The 16,188-nt window shown below is 41.5% G+C and overlaps 1 protein-coding gene across 1 annotated transcript; it reads left to right on the top strand.

Moving 5' to 3' along the window:
* The first annotated feature begins 7,811 nt into the window (after positions 1 to 7,811).
* On the top strand, positions 7,812 to 15,632 carry LOC112561239 (glycoprotein-N-acetylgalactosamine 3-beta-galactosyltransferase 1-like). Its single transcript, XM_025233589.1, has 6 exons — positions 7,812 to 8,030; positions 12,447 to 12,659; positions 12,990 to 13,264; positions 13,664 to 13,777; positions 14,217 to 14,486; positions 14,886 to 15,632. The coding sequence occupies exons 2-6, from the start codon at positions 12,461 to 12,463 to the stop codon at positions 15,006 to 15,008; spliced, it is 981 nt and encodes a 326-aa protein (XP_025089374.1). The 5' UTR covers positions 7,812 to 8,030; positions 12,447 to 12,460; the 3' UTR covers positions 15,009 to 15,632.
* Positions 15,633 to 16,188: the final 556 nt, after the last annotated feature.

The following is a 16,188-nucleotide window of genomic DNA, read 5'->3' as shown; positions in this document are numbered from 1 at the left end:
TCTGCTGACATGAATGTAGACTAGGATGACTCGCCCCCATTGTTCTGACGACAGTAGAGTACTTACCATACAGCTTTTGGAAAGTATTAAGGATTTATACCATCCTATTGTTCAAGACCTGTATGGGTGCTTCTCTATTTTTTTTTCACTACATTTTAAGTCTTGTTTGTCATCCTTATCTCGGGTTTTGAAATACGGGTGTGGGTCGACATCGGGTGAAGAGGTTATTGCTCAAGGGAGAAGACCAGATGACAGATAAATAGTATTTCAACACAACCACTCCTTGTCTCCAGGCCGATAGTTCTCTCTATCTCAAGATTACAAAAGAGTTTTTTTAAGATCCGCTTGATGTTTACAAGGGAGGCCAGCACGGGCAGTAACCGTGGTGGGCGGGGCTATGCAAATGAGTGTCATGACGTTGATGTTGCGCTCTTTGGGCGACGGTTACTGGGTAATGGTGGTTTTATTGTCCCCTCACCGCCATCCCACCTTCAAAATCAAATTTGTTTGAATGTGTTCGTGAGTGTTTAATACTCAACATTTGATTAGAGGTGTGAAGTTCACTTGTTGACAACAATGACGACAGCAGCGATGTGACTGTGAAGGGGCATTGAACTATAGCCTTTGATACATCAATGATGTCCTGATAAATATTGCAGGAGACGTTCTTAACAATAAAGAAATAGTCATGAAGGTAACGAGTCTGAAACGATGCCACAGGTAAAAAACAGGTGAACACAAGTCACCCATTGAAAATGATTTCATTTGCTTCATTCTACAGCTCTGCAGGGGAAAATAATATTCATTGTTATAACGCTTTCTGATAATTTCTCTTCACGATAAAAATAACATGTGAGAAAAATTCGGTTGAAATGCACAGTACCACCATATCTGAGATACCGGAAATTGCCTGACCTGTGTTGCTGATAGAACGGTGACGAGAGTACCGTTAGGAACACCTGGTATTATCGATGACACGAATTTCCTCTTGCACTTGATCACAGTAAGAAAGGTGGGTAGTGTGCCAGTAACAAATACAATACAGATACAAATATAAAATATCTGTATTAATCCACTTTCAGGAAATTGTGTCTGACAACGGTAACATTCATAATCAGCTGAGATAAAAGACCCCACAGGCTACAAAGAACATAAAATGTCTGCACCCTCCGCATGGTCCTGTGAGGGTGACACTTCCTTGACCGGCTTTAATGGGTGCTTAGCAAGTTTTTGTTCTACCCGATGGGTGGGCTGGTAGCCAGGGTGTTCATAGTGGGTTAAACAAACTATTGAGTTTAAATACTATGTTCTTGTATCTTCACTGTACTTCTTACACATACAAGCTGGTCCTTGCAATAAAATATCTTGTGCTGCACAGAGGCACGACTACAAAAAAAGAAAAGTAAGAAAAAAAGCGATCCCGACAACTGCTAAATACTTCTGATAACAATCTGGATATTAATCACCTCTTTGTGAAGTGCCCTGACAAGTTACCTGCTTCCTTGTTGTATCCAGCTGACCAAGAGGATTTAAGACTGTTTGTGGGTAAGCAGCTGACAAGTGTGGACAAGTGCTTTCTTTCTCTTTTCGTCGTCACTGTGACTTTTTATTTTTCATCCACGTCTTCCCACAACGAAACGGTTTCAAGGGGTCACTACAGTCTTGACCTTCCATCAGTCTCCACCATGCTTTCCGACAGTTTCTCTCTGTCTTGTGACTACACGGATCCCAGCAGTCTCTTGATTATTGCATCTCCACTCGGTCTGAGTATCGACTGACTGTGCTCGCCACCGACGAAACATCGACTTGACGACCTTTAGATGTGAAATGTAGAGGTTGACGATGTCTACAGACTTTTAACTTTTCTCCTCGTCTTTTCTTCCTCTCGTCGTAACGGCTTCTCTGGTCATCACTACTATGGATCACCGATCGCTCTTCTCCGTGGCAACGATGGAAGAAATAACACCTTGACAATCTGTAGATTGTAACTGTACTTCATCGACATCTTTGTCTACAACCATTTCATTCAGCGGATCATTGCGCTGGATAAGGATGCGACTGATGTTGTTGCTGTTGCTGCTGCTGCTGTTGTTGTTGTTGTTGTTGTTGTTGTTGTTGTTGTTGTTGTTGTTGCTGCTGCTGCTGCTGTGCAACGACATTACTTGTAGACCACAAAGATATTGAAAGTGTCCCTGCTTGGGGTTTTTGTGTTTGCTTGTTTTGTGTTTTTTTTTGTTTTTTTTTTAATTTATTTTTTGAGTGTTTTTGTTTTGTTTTGTTTTGTTTTTTTGTTGTTGTTGTTGTTTTTTTTGACAGAGGGTTGTTTTGCTTTCCTCTTTGGTCAACTCATGCGCAGGACGCTAAGCTATTTTTAGATATACCGACCTTTCGTCACTTCCGGCTTTCTTGACAAATCCAGGTGTGATTAAGATAAAAAAAATTAATGTAATAATTATCGTGCCTCTTTGTGATGAAATACCACTGGAGTATGTTTTTATGATAATTTATGCTCTGTTTACAACCATTTTCTCTGAGCGCTCGACTGAACCTTTAAAAGTTCCAGGTGAACTAACAGGTGGGAAGTGGAGCAGACACTACGGACTAGATAACTGCTGGCCCACTCTGTCGGACTGATTTCACAGTTCTTTCAAAACCCCAAACCGGCTCAGGGGGTCGGGTGTAGACGAAGCATGAGGTCTGGAGCTGATATAAGACCTGTCAGTCTACATCATTCAGAGGGAACAGAGAGGATGGGATCAAGTCTGAGCCTACAGAGATATCAACCAGACTGTAAAAGGAAGGGTTGTCTTTCACTCTTAGTCAACATATCAGTTGTCTCCAATACAACCGCCCTCCGCCCTCCTCCCGCCACCGAAAAAACAAGTTTGCACCACCACGGGTGGTGGAATTGTTCCGGGAAGACTCCAGCTGTGACCAGCATGTGTACCCGTCCAACGCGGGCTGGGGAAACATTTGTACTGACAAGTATTTGGAGATTGTTATCTGTCAGAGTGTCTTCTCGGAATCACAATAAAATTGTCTAGTGCAGTGATGCCCAACCTTTTTCGGCCTGCGGGCCATATCCATTTCGGACAGCCGTGTCGCGGGCCACTTCACCGCAAAAATACAAAAAGGAAAAAAAAAATAGAGCAGATACCATTTTTATTAGAAACAAGTTGTACCTACCATTAATTATGTACTAATTAGTGAGATATTTGAAGTTGTTTTCCCGAAACCAACTTCTGAATGTCCGGCCTCATCGTAGAGACACCAAGTCAGAGCACTGAATCGAAATGTTCGTCCATCGAAAAAAAGATTGGGAAACGCCCCTACGTGGGGATAAATACTTCTTCTTCCTTTTTTTCCGTTTTTTTATGTCTTCTTTTATTACTAACATGCCAATTTCCTGCACTGTGGGCAGAAGTTTCGCGGGCCGGATGGCACCGCGTCGCGGGCCGGATATGGCCCGCGAGCCGTAGGTTGTGCATCCCTGACTTATATGATAGAAATGTGTGTTAGCTTTACGAGCGTATCTGGTTTCTCGCTGTGTAAAAAGCTTTGTCATAAAGGGGAAAAAATTATATATATATACACACAATTGGCTCTGCGCCAGAACGAGAATTTGGATGAAGGTCTAATGTAATTGAAGCACCACAGAACTGAACAATAAACCCTGCCCCCCAGGATGGCTTCCTTCACCGAGGATTGCGTTACACTCATTGCCGCCTAGTGTCCGCCCAGGGGAACAGGTTGACAGGTGTTCACTCCATTTCCCCTTCCTCCCTCCTTCCCCAGTTTTGACGAACTGTGTTTGTCCCCTGCACCGGTCGTCACGAGGTCCTGTTCTCGGCTTCTGCTTCGTCAGACGATGATTATCACCTTCGGTGGCGTCAGAGTGCACCGTCAACATCCGGGGTATGAGGCGGGAGTCTTGCTGTCAGGTGATGTCAGCCATATGTCTTCACTCCATTGTAAACACTGCTGGAGGATCAGTCATCAGCAGGAAGGGTGCATGACTATGTTCTTCATCGTGTCTGGTTTCCACACGATGTGATTTACGATGTTTCACACGGGTTTTGAACGTCGACACGTGATGACTGTTAGAAAGATGAGATTTGTTTTTGTTCCGTACAAAGTCCTTCATCCAGGAGAGTAATACTCACACACAAAGTGTACCCTCAAGAAATTGTACTCACACTCTAAATAACAATAAATTCAGTGTTTAACAACTTAGCACTTCAATGATATTATTCCATTAGCATTTTATGATGTTTCCTTTCTCTTCAAAACTTAGTCCTACTTGTGCCATTATTACAGTACAGGTGGTCTGAAATGAACACTTCAGGGAGTTATAGGGAGTAAACATGTGAGTACATTTTGAGGGCAATCCCTGTTAATGTACAGACACCCTCTGGGAGTGACGAAAAATCCGCGAAGAAGCGGGGTTATATTTATTTTAATATTTTTATATATATTTAAGGCTTTTTAAATCCTTCATACACGCTTACAAACCTTTCGCACTCTCTTATTAATCTTTCCCGCACTTTTGCAAACACTTTATGTCACGAATCGAATGGTGTAGCCCATTATGTAGCGGTCTGTGTCAGGTGTCACCCGGCGCCGTTGGCGCTTTGAGGCGGTATGTGACCCCGCGTGACCTGCCCGTGAGAGCCGTCTACATCTTAAAAGCAGGTGAGTGAGCGATTTGACTGACGACAGGCTTGGTTCCTGGAATGCTCGGTGCAAGAGAGCGCATGTGTAACAAGAGGATGCTGGATGTTTCTAGAAGGCTTTTGTACAGTGTGTATCACCCTGAGTGACAGCAAGTGTGACGGCAAGAGAGGAGTCGTCGGAGTTGCAGTTGTCGTCGCACAGACTAGTGTGGGGTCAGACAGTCGAGAGTTGTGGAAGCTGTTGTGGGTGTGTGTTGCCGATAGCTACCATTACTGCGTATCATCAGCCCGCTGAGGACCACGTGGGCTTTCCCAGTCCGCGTATCATCCACCCGAGGTGGACGCTACTCTGCACCTCAGTAGAGTCTAAACTTGTAACTCTGTACGTAAATGAATGAATACATAAAGGAAAAAACACTGGAAACTTAAGGAGTTGTTTCTCTATTGACTGCTTCCATTTAACAGCTGAAAAATTCAACCAATCAGATATTTTGTTATATTTGAAAGAAGGCGAAGTTTAGGTTGACCTAGCGCCATGTTGATGTTCGTTGCCGGTTACTCAATTAGACATGGATTTGTACTCAAACAACAGAAAATGAGAAGAAAACAGTCAGTAATATTTAAATTCTAATTTATATTCTAATAAATTATATCCTTGTTTTGTACTCTGTCTGTGTCGCTGTGGTCAGAGTGGTGAAGCACGTGTCGCTAGTGGAGTAGCAGGAGTCACGATATAGTGTAGCCGCCATATTGCGAGGGATTACTATACATATATACATTAAACTACATGGACATGTCAATAATGACCCTTGCTTGCATGAGGCAAATAAGGATTAACATATAACCCTGATAAATAGAAGTAGAACAGGTAAACAAAGATTATTCAGGAAAGAGGCTAGGAGGTTGAGAGCACGCGGTTCTCTGGGGATATCACAGCCTAGGTAAAAATTCGCCTTTGTTTCCGTTAAACGAGTTTGTTTTACGTTGGAGTAAGGGAACAGACGATAGATAGCCGAGCTGTTAGATGGCAGGTGTAGGTGCGGCAAGTTATCAAATGGATTTCTCTGTGGTGCGGGGTACGTCACCCAGCTACACCACGTTCAGTGGGTACGTCTGCTCCGACTGCTCGTACAACCGCAGGCGGGTATAAGGGCTAAAATAAAATTATCGAGGTTTAAGCGAATACAATTTTGACCCCTAGATAGGAAAGAGGTCTCACACCCTATTCCAGTAATAATCACATGGAGAGCGGAGTTAGCAGCCCTCACAGTCCCTGAGATAAACGCTATCAGACCGAAAGATCACGAGACTAGCAGTTTTTATCTCGACTATATTTCAACAACGAACGACCTTTAGCAGCGTGAACTAATATTAAAGCCATGGCGGGGATACACCACGGATCAGAGGATCCGCAATTCAGATATAGACATAGATGCAAGTGCGTAGCATGCAAAGCCGGTACTCAGTGACGTAGGCGAAGGACACTCGTTGTGCCCTGCCCTGCCCTCTCCATCCCTACACACTCACACCTAAAATGACAAGCGATATTGCACAATGAATGTATATGCTTTTTTTTTTTTAATCAGGTGAAGCTGCCAAGTCAGGATGAGGGTAGTATTGCTGACTGTAACTCCCGTGTCAGATGGTATCCATAATAAATCACGTGACGATCTAATTACGTATGATGTGTATCTGATATTGTTCAAAATGGCATATGACGAAATATTAAACAATAAAATAAACTGTAATATTTTTATAGCTTAAAAAATTTTGTAACATTTAATTTTATCGCAATAATAAGCAGTTTGAACACAGGGTGCGGTTGATTCAACAGCGCCACCTACTTCCGGAAAGAAAGGCTGCTGACGTTCGCTGACGTGTTCTTAAGATGAGTGAAAGTAATAGCAGACAGCGAGCTTTCAGTTCATCTGAATAATGACCATTCATTTAAAGGATAAAGATCGTCTTCTGTGTAGTCACGAACCTCTTCCGACAACTGAGTCCTGAGGCAGTTCACGAGCATCGATTCGGGCTCGACACTTCTCTAACCACTGAATTACCAAGTTCACAGCAATCATGTGTACATGCTACAAGATATTTTTGTTATTTTTTGTCATGAATACCATCTATGAGACCCCCTCAGTGTTTAAGTCCTAGTTTGACTAAAGGTACCCAGGGACCTGATGTACATTGTAGTTCTTGTGAACTGGTGAAGTGCAAGGTGTGAGTGTGGACTGACGAGACACGAGGTGTGAGCGAGGTGGATCTTTGTTTAACCAGAGACAATAGAAACATATAGACAGGCTATTTCCAATGAGAGGCGTAGAGCTGAGAGGTTTCTCGTCTCCTGTATTCAAATCTTGAGCGGGACAAAAGCAACTTTTGTTTTCATTATAACCATTATAATGAAGAAATCACAGCGTTCTCTGAACTGAAGTTTCTAATTCAGTTGCCCCGGAACAAACCATCCTTAACTGCTGGATATGCATTAAAGGAACCTCAGTCGTCATGGAAATGATAAAAATACACTTCAAACAGCTAGTGGAAAGGTCACTGTTCTCTCTCTTTTTTTTTTTTTTTTTGTTATCTCAGTCACCTGCTGTGCTACTCCCTTGGATTGTTTGATAGTGTTAGCACACAGCAGTAATTTCCTACTGCCTGCTAGGGTATGGCATTTAAACAATAAGAATGAAAAGAGAATGCTCTCAAGAAATCTTCTCAAATAATACATTCTCCCCAACACAAGACCTGCTACCTTGCAATAAGAACTTAAGCACTGCGCCATCGGACCGTCCATCGAATCAGCATCGGGACGAAGCAGACAAGGTGTATGGAGGCGAAGATCGCGAATCAAGCCGAGAGCTGATAACACAGTTCCTTCTTTGACCCTAACCGTCTACTTTTGCAACGTCATGGTAAACAAGGTCTTGACCTTTTTGCTGAAACTCAGGTGAGAACCGCGATGTTCAAAAGATTGTCTTGTGAATGAAGAATCCTAGGTTGGTTTTTTTTTTCGATGTTTGGGAATAAATAATTTATACTTAATTAAACCACTCGTATCTCGGAAACAATTTTCTCTCGAGTTGGCCTTTAAACGCTGAAGTCGATAACAGTTCTCGCGGTACTTCCGTCTGGTGGCGTGCAGTCCGTGCGGTGGGCAGGGCGCAGCCTCTGTAGTCGTCGTCGCCGTGGGGCACACAGCTTGGGGCACGTTGCACGCAGTGGTCACGTGGGTGTGGAGGCGATACACACCACGGGTTCTCTCTCTCAGACCATCCGGATCCTCGGCCCATGCGGTGAATAGGATACTCGCCATCGGGTGGAGACTTCCTTCAGCTCGCTGCTAGGTCGGCGCAGGTAAAAACACTTTTTAAATTCCGTTTTATTTCTTGAGTAAACCAAAAAGACTTTTAAAATAAAATTCTGGTTTAAGTTAGGTTAAGGATACATTTTAAGTCGAATTGCCAGAAAATAATGGGTGAGACGCAGAAGACCTGGCACTACTTTTCTTCTTATCATAAAAGAACTCGTGGATAAATCACAACAAACGGAGATAAAAATAGAGGTTTGACAGTAGACTACTTCCAGTACAGCAATACTAAATTCTCCGGACGAAGGTCTTTGGAAAATCATGATCTAAACGAAAGAAGAAATATTGAAGGAAGTAATGAGGCGTGAAGAAGTAAACAAGGTTAGGTACCAGGATACTAGGTTACCATGAGGCTGTTGTTGTTGTGAGGAGCGATTTAAAATGGCTGCAAGGGTTGGAGCTTGTCTGGTAATGGGGTTTGGATGTCACAGCAACACCTTCATTTTTCTCTTTTCTCTTTGATGATGATGATGATGATGATGATGATGATGATGATGATGATGATGATGATGATGATGATGATGATGATGATGATGATGATGATGAAGAAGCCGTGACCTCACACCATGTGACTATTTCCTGTGAGAGGGTGGGGTTAGGTAGATGTTTATGACACACAAGCCCAAATCTCTGAGTTAAAGGAGGGCATCTGCCACCCTCTGTTCATACCACGTTCACACCTGCTCACATCAGTCGAGGATGTTGCCAGACGACTGTAAACACCGGTGGGCAACGCTGGTGCTTGTGTTGAATATTTTAACACTGCAGACGAGTTCACCATCTCACTGTCCGCATTTAAGTTTGTTCCACAATGATCTATTATTAATTGATAATAATAAAGTTATAACAATTTTAAGTAAGAGAAATATTTACCTCCCTCTGTCTGTCTGTCTGTCTGTCTGTCTGTCTGTCTGTCTGTCTGTCTGTCTGTCTGTCTGTCTGTCTGTCTGTCTGTCTGTCTGTCTGTCTGTCATCGATTATTCTACCCCTGACACAGTTTCCCCCACCTGAGGGGATTTTGTTGATTGGAAGTGTTTCCCAAACAAGTAATCGCTGATCTGCCCTGAAGTTTAATGACAACTTCAGCCTCAAGTGTCTTCCAAATAAACAGCTGCTGATGATAATGAGGATTTATACCGCGCCTTTCCAAAACATTTTTCTCAGGGTGCTTTACATAAGTCACATCGAGACTAAATCATCAACAACCATGCACATATCTTGGCATATAACAGACCCACTCCCTTCTCACAACATAAAATAAATTGCAGAGACACGTTCTGCACCCGGAGGGTCAGGACAGGGTCACAGTGAAGTCGTCATTCTGAAAAAAAAAATGCGTTTTAAGTTGAGACATGAAGATGGTAAGATCATCCGAGTGACTGAGGTCGACAGGTAATGCGTGGTAATGACTACTGGCTTATGTATGTCAAACAGGCGTTTGTACCTGTCTTAGTGACAAGTCGAGTATAAACCCAACTTAGCCATGAAGACTTGCACTCGGAACCTCGATGTCAGACTTATTTTCAAAAGCCTCACAGACAATCAACCCAACCCTTGTGTTTCACAACTTTTTTTAAAAATATCTTAACTGTCCAAATAAAAAAGCCGTAGATCAGATATCCTTTTTTTTATCTTAACATCTACCCAACCATTTATTTTTAGTTTTACAATTACTTTGATGGTTTGGCTAAAAGCAAATATTGTTCGTGGAACATTTGTTAAAAGTGTTTTCACCAGATGAGCATCCTTTATATCACTAACAATATTGGGGGCTGTTTAGAAGAAGCACAGATTATTTTAAATCCCAGTTTTGTTTTAGAATTACCTCTACAATAATTCCGTTCTTGCTTTCTCAGGGTTAAAATGTGTGTGTTGGGAGGAAACACGAGAAAGAGTACTATTATTTTTAACCCTTTCTCTATCAGCTATATTCCTTCTATGACCTGGTATTGCACCTCAACACATGCTGGGATTTTGCTCTATAATAATAATATTATTATTATTATTATTATTATTATTATTATTATTATTATTATTATTATTATTATTATTATTATTATTATTATTATTATTAATCAAGGGGGAAAATCGAGCAACTGATAAAATTTTATAATGACAACATACCTTACAAAATCCATCTCGGGAGAAACAACCATAACGCAGAGGGACAAAATCTGTATTTAAAATCTTATACCAATAAATCAACGCACAGAAGGAAAAACAAGAGCAAACATTCAGTGCACCTTTCCATGTTGAACTATTTGTCGGGTCAGTGTGCCGCACGAGATGTCGAGCACCACCCGTTGTAGTCATTGCATTAAAGTCGAGGCAAAACCTCGAGGGTAACCTTTACAAATTTTCGATCTCGCGAAGAGGAATCACTCGTATGAGGCTGTCATAACGAGGGAAAGCCCATTTGACAAACAAGTGGTCGTAAATTTTTCTCCTCAATAACATATTTGGTTAATGTCAGTGCAGACAAAGAAGAGCGAACGTGTGACTCACGTGGACAAAGTCATGTGCGGGGATCTTGAAGGGAACTTGAATTTGATCTTTCAATGGCTTCACAGGGTGGGGAGTACAAAGAGAGAAAAAAAGGCTGAACAGCTATGTCGTCCTTCCCTCCTCCATTGCTGTTCTTCTCACTGGGCAGATATCTCTCTCTCTTTCTTTCAACTCGTACGCCTATCTCCGCCTCTACCTGTGTCCCTTGTCCATGTCTTCTGTCTGTTCTCTCGTCGTCACATGTTTTTAGTGCGCGTTTAACGTATTCAATAGTGGGTAGGTGGCGGGTATGGAAAAGGAGAGAGTTCCATTGTTTGGCTGGACAATAACTAAAAATCCTGTGGCCATATGTTGTTGTTTTGGTGACAGGAAGAGTCAGGAGACGATCATCAGACGAGGAGCGGAGTTGTCAGGCTGGGATGTAAGGGAAAAGCAGTTCAGAAAAACAATCAGGGCAGGTGTCAGCAAATAAATTAAAACACAGCACGGACAGTTTGTACTGGATGCAAGAGCGGATGGGAAGGCAGTGTAAAACACGAAGAAGAGGGGTGGCTTGGTCCCGTTTCCTAGCTCTAAACATCAGACGTGCAGTAGACTTCGGTACTTTCTGGAGTTTGTGAAGAAGGTATTCAGGGCAGCCAGCGAGCAAGGAGTTGCACTTATCAAGTCTGGATAAAACAAACACACAGACAAGAGTGTTGGTAGCGTGTAGACAGAATGTGACGGATGGCGCTGATCTTGTGTAGTTCATAATGCTACTTTCTTCAGCATCATACGACTCTAAACACTTTACTGACATACAGGTGCGAGAGGACATCAGTTTAGGACTCGCATCAAATGCACCTGTAGAAACATGTACACACAGAAGCAGGCAGACATATTGCCTAAAAATGTAAATAAATGTTTAAAAATGTAGCTGAAAAGTTTTTATGACACTTGTATGGAAGGTCAGAGCACGATCCCCGGTGTTGTAGCCCAGCCCTCGCAGACAGAAACATCAACTCAACTAATTACTGCAAACGATCATTACAAGATCAATCTACCCGGAGAAGCACAATGTCGATTGTATCACACTCGTACCCAATACACACGGTGCTTGATGTGACATCGCAACATCAAAACTCTCCGAACAATCGCAGAAAAAAAAGGAATCAAGTCTGAAAACGAGACCACTGACACACCCATCCAAACTCTAAGCAAGAGAAGAAGAAATAAAATAATTCAGAAAAAAAAGAAGAAAATGTTGCAGACATAAATCCATCCGAAAACATATATATCTACCTATATATATATTTGTACCTCTTTTTCTCTCTCTCTCTCTCTCTCTCTCTCTCTCTCTCTCTCTCTCCCCCCCCCTTAAACCTATTGTTTCTTTCGATCTCTTTAATGTATCTGTTCTTTTCTTCCTTATCTCGTTCTCTTGCTTATTGATTTTGCTGCTGCGGTTGGAGCTTGCGATGATTTTATTGTTTTCGCAGCTCTTCCAAAACAACAAAAAGCAGGAAACAGGAAAGAAACATAAAAGCAATAACTTTCGCTCCAATGAATGGGACATTGGGACATTTCTTGTAGACATGTAGACACTGAGGTTGCACAGACACGTGAGCGCCAGATTAGACAGGTGTTGTTGTTGTTGTTGTTGTTGTTGTTGTTGTTGTTGTTGTTGTTGTTGTTGTTGTTGTAAAATACGGTGTCTGTGTGTGTTTATGAAGGCCCATTTAAAGTCTGCCCTTCAGTGGTTTCTGCTAAAGTTTATCAACTATTTTGTAAGAACCCGTCGTCATCGTCGTCCTCTTCCTCCTCCTCATCATTCTCATCATCATTATAATCACCATCCCTGTCATAAACAGCTCTTTCGGGATGATATTTCACAACTTTTACTGTTTGTTTATTTACAGTTTCAAGCTGCGAAATGCGGATTTGCAGGCGGAGATCACATCAGCTTGTGTTGGTTGCTGTAATGATCATCGTCGTCGTCTTTGTGTCTAATAACGTCGATTACAGTCAGTCAGTCAGATATGTGGAGAAATTCCTTATCAACTCTGAAGGCAACAATAAATCAGCCAACGTCATCAACAGCTCAGAAAGTTCCGACATCTTTCGAGAAACAGGTAAAGCAGCCTTCTTACTCCTTCGATGAGCACATTTCACACTAAAAAATATATTTACAAAGAGTATTTGTGGGTATATTGCAAAAGACGAAACGATGCCATCCCTGTATTTTGTTAATGCTTTTCTGCTGAGATGAACACATTTAAAATGTCTTACTAGGTCCGACAAGCTAATTTCTGAATTACTTAAGCAACGAGTGTGAGTGTTAATGAAACCCATTACGTCATCAAAGTCGTTAGATAAGACACGTGCCGTGAAGAACACATGGGGACATTGCCTACCTTTATACTCCACCGTATTTATGTCACTTTAATGTATTTTTGTTTCAGTCGACGAGTCCGTTGCTGATAAACTCAAGCAACGTGTCCGAGTGTTAATATGGGTCATGACGTCACCAAAGACTGTGGAGAAGGCACGTGCCGTGAAGAACACCTGGGGAAGCAGGTGCGACCTGCTGCTCTTCTTCAGTTCTGAGAACAACACTGAAATTCCCATCATAGAGTTGGACGTTGAAGAAGGGAGAGAGCATTTGTTCGAGAAGACAACTCAGGCGTTTGACTATATTTACGAGAACTATTTCGATATGGCGGACTGGTTCATGAAGGTAAGTGATTAGAAGATTTTCCCCATGTCGCAACAGTTCGTAATTGTGTTATCTATTGTAGAAAATTAAAAATTTTAATTGTATTTTTTTTCCCTTGAGCGCACACACAATTATTTATATAGGCATGTTATATGCAAAAGTGTGTGTGTGTGTGTGACATTTCAAACCAAAATATATTCTCTGCAAATGTTCCTGCAGTAGTTACTATAAGGTAAACAAGTTTTAAAGACACTATATTCTTTATTGTCCCGTGTATCACTGACACATGATTGACACAAATAAACAAATTCAAGTGAAGTACATCCGTAAGTCCCGTCAGACTCATTTTACTTTCGTTTAATAATTCAACATCAAATGTATATTGTCCTTTCAATCACGTGATAGAGCATGCTGTTTCAGGTTGACGACGACACATTTGTGGTGATGGAAAATTTACGTCACTTCCTGTATGACAAGAATGCAAGCGAGCCTGTATTTACTGGTCGCCATTTTCACGAACCTCGACTTAATATAGTAAATATTTGTATTTCTTCCTTGCTTATGTCTATTGTTTGTTTTTGCATATAAACCACTTCAAAATATAGGCATCTTATTGTCTTACTATTGTCTTCGGCACACAAACCTACAACTACTACGATGTACGGTGTGTTTGTGTGTTTGTCCGCGCTAGACAAAAAGGAAGAACGCAATAGTAAACTAATCCAATATCCGTTGCAAGTCTCGTCAATAAAAGATACAGAGGATGAAAGACCTTTCACGAAATGAATAATACAAGAGGTAAAAAGGGGAACGAACTCAACACGCAAAATGATTATCGGCCTTGGTTTGAACGAGTGTTGTTACAGACACAATCCAATATTAGACTCAGCAGTCAAACAGTTTAGTCCTTATCTTTATCTAAAAAGCTAGCACACATATGAAGACTTCGCTTGAATTTTTTTCGTGAAATCAGAGTTTTGAGAGCGGCGGTGCCGGGTATGTGCTGAGCAAAGAAGCTCTCAGACGCTTCGGCACCCGAGAGAGCAGCCCACCCTTCTGCACCAACGAGACGATCTACGAGGACGTGGAGATGGCGAGGTGCCTGCAGCGGCTGGGTGTCAGCATCCTGAACTCCACCGACAACAAGCTGCGCAGCCACTTCCACCCGTATGACGCAGAGAGTCACGTGATCAAGGGCCTGCCTGTGGACTACATTCTGTACGACGCCAACTCCTACAAAGTGGTGAGATGCTTTGTAGTTGGTACACTCAGTCTTGGTGCGAAAATAACTGTTGTGGCCTGAAGTTTGAACTATGATGTGTTGTTGGGAAGGATGCATTGAAATTACAGATTAGTCATCTCACGAAGACGACAGAATGGTTGATCATCACAAATAATCAAAGTACAATGATGAGGGGATTGGTGATAATGACCGATGGAAAAAATGTATTTTAAAAGACATACTCACATTCGAGTAAACGTACGTCTGAAAAGAATTTTTTTTCATCCAACTAGAACTAATTTTACTGACCATTTTTTTTAATTGAAAAATTATCTAGTCTTGAAACTTGAAGAAAGGAATGTAGTGTTAGAGACGAGGCTCTGTCTTTTGTCCACCATGCTCAATGTCTTTCTGTTGCAGGGCATGGACGCCATTAACGAGCACGCCATCACGTTCCACTACATCTCACCTCAGCAGATGCACTTACTCTACTACTACACCTACCACTTCCGGCCTTTTGGAATCTCCTATACGTACAGCTAGTTCACAGACTCAAAGACACTGGTGTTCTTTCTCAGATTAAAATCCGTCTATATCTGGTTTGAACATGTCTACCACATTCTCAAACCAGACAGACTGTGATAGTCTCCCCGGTGACAAAGGAAGAAACTTATTTTATCAGACCATCTACCGCTGTTATCTACGGACCAGTGTTTATGTGGTCTACAGAAAAGTAAACCTGGCTTGTCTACAGCAGGTCAAAGTGGCAGCTCTCTTTTCTGTTATAGTTTTCTTCTATTATTATTATCATCATCATCATTATTAATGTCAATTTTTAGTGATATTTATTCCTGTCTGTGGTCGCGTGATCAGTGTGTGAAATATTTGAAAGAAGCGGAAGAAAAGGCAATGGAAATTATTTATCGATACTTTAAAACTTTCTATAAAATCTCACAATTTATCTTACAATTGTGTCAGATTTGTGTGTGTATATAGACAGATGCAATAATTGTATTTTATAAACGTGTTTTAACAGCACGGAAAACGACTTTAATGAAGTGTGTGAGAAGCAAGCGTGGAAAGGAGTGTTTTCATCAGACAAGTTTTATTGCAGTCGTAAAGAAAATTGATGTTTGTGTGTTGTTGAGTGACTAAATATACTAAAGAGGTGACATACGAACTTTTGTGTACTGCTTTCATTACCTATAACAACAATAGATAAACATTTTTCGCAATCACATGTTTTATCCATGGTGGCTGTGACTCAGATCCATGACTACAGAAAAATTCCTCGGCTGATGAGACTGGGACGAACCGATGGAGAAAGAGACTCTTGTGTGTCTTGTCATTCTTAAATTAAAAGGAGAGAGAAGTTTAGAAAGTATATTTTGAAGAAAAATCAAGAAGCCCTTTAGGGACTGCTCGGAGACCGGGGTTAGTATCTCTTCCCTGTGTGCCTTCTCCATGGATGTTGCCTTCAAGAGACTATATTAGAAGTAACATAACTGATTACCATGTCATCAAAGCACCAGGATTTATTTCAGACTTTAAGCAGAAACTTTATTTTAACTACAAAACCTCTCAGAAATATCAGAAATATGAGACTTTGTAGAAAACACTGGAGGGGATGGCAATAAGTATGGTCGGATGACTGGGAGGGACATTGGTGCAGCCAGTCATGGACATCAGTATCATACAACTTCAGGGTCTCGTGAATTCAAAG

This window comes from Pomacea canaliculata, linkage group LG4, assembly GCF_003073045.1.
Source record: "Pomacea canaliculata isolate SZHN2017 linkage group LG4, ASM307304v1, whole genome shotgun sequence".
Lineage (NCBI taxonomy): Eukaryota > Metazoa > Mollusca > Gastropoda > Architaenioglossa > Ampullariidae > Pomacea > Pomacea canaliculata.
The sequence above is the reverse complement of the archived record's forward strand: the minus strand, read 5'-3'. Positions and strand labels throughout refer to the sequence as shown.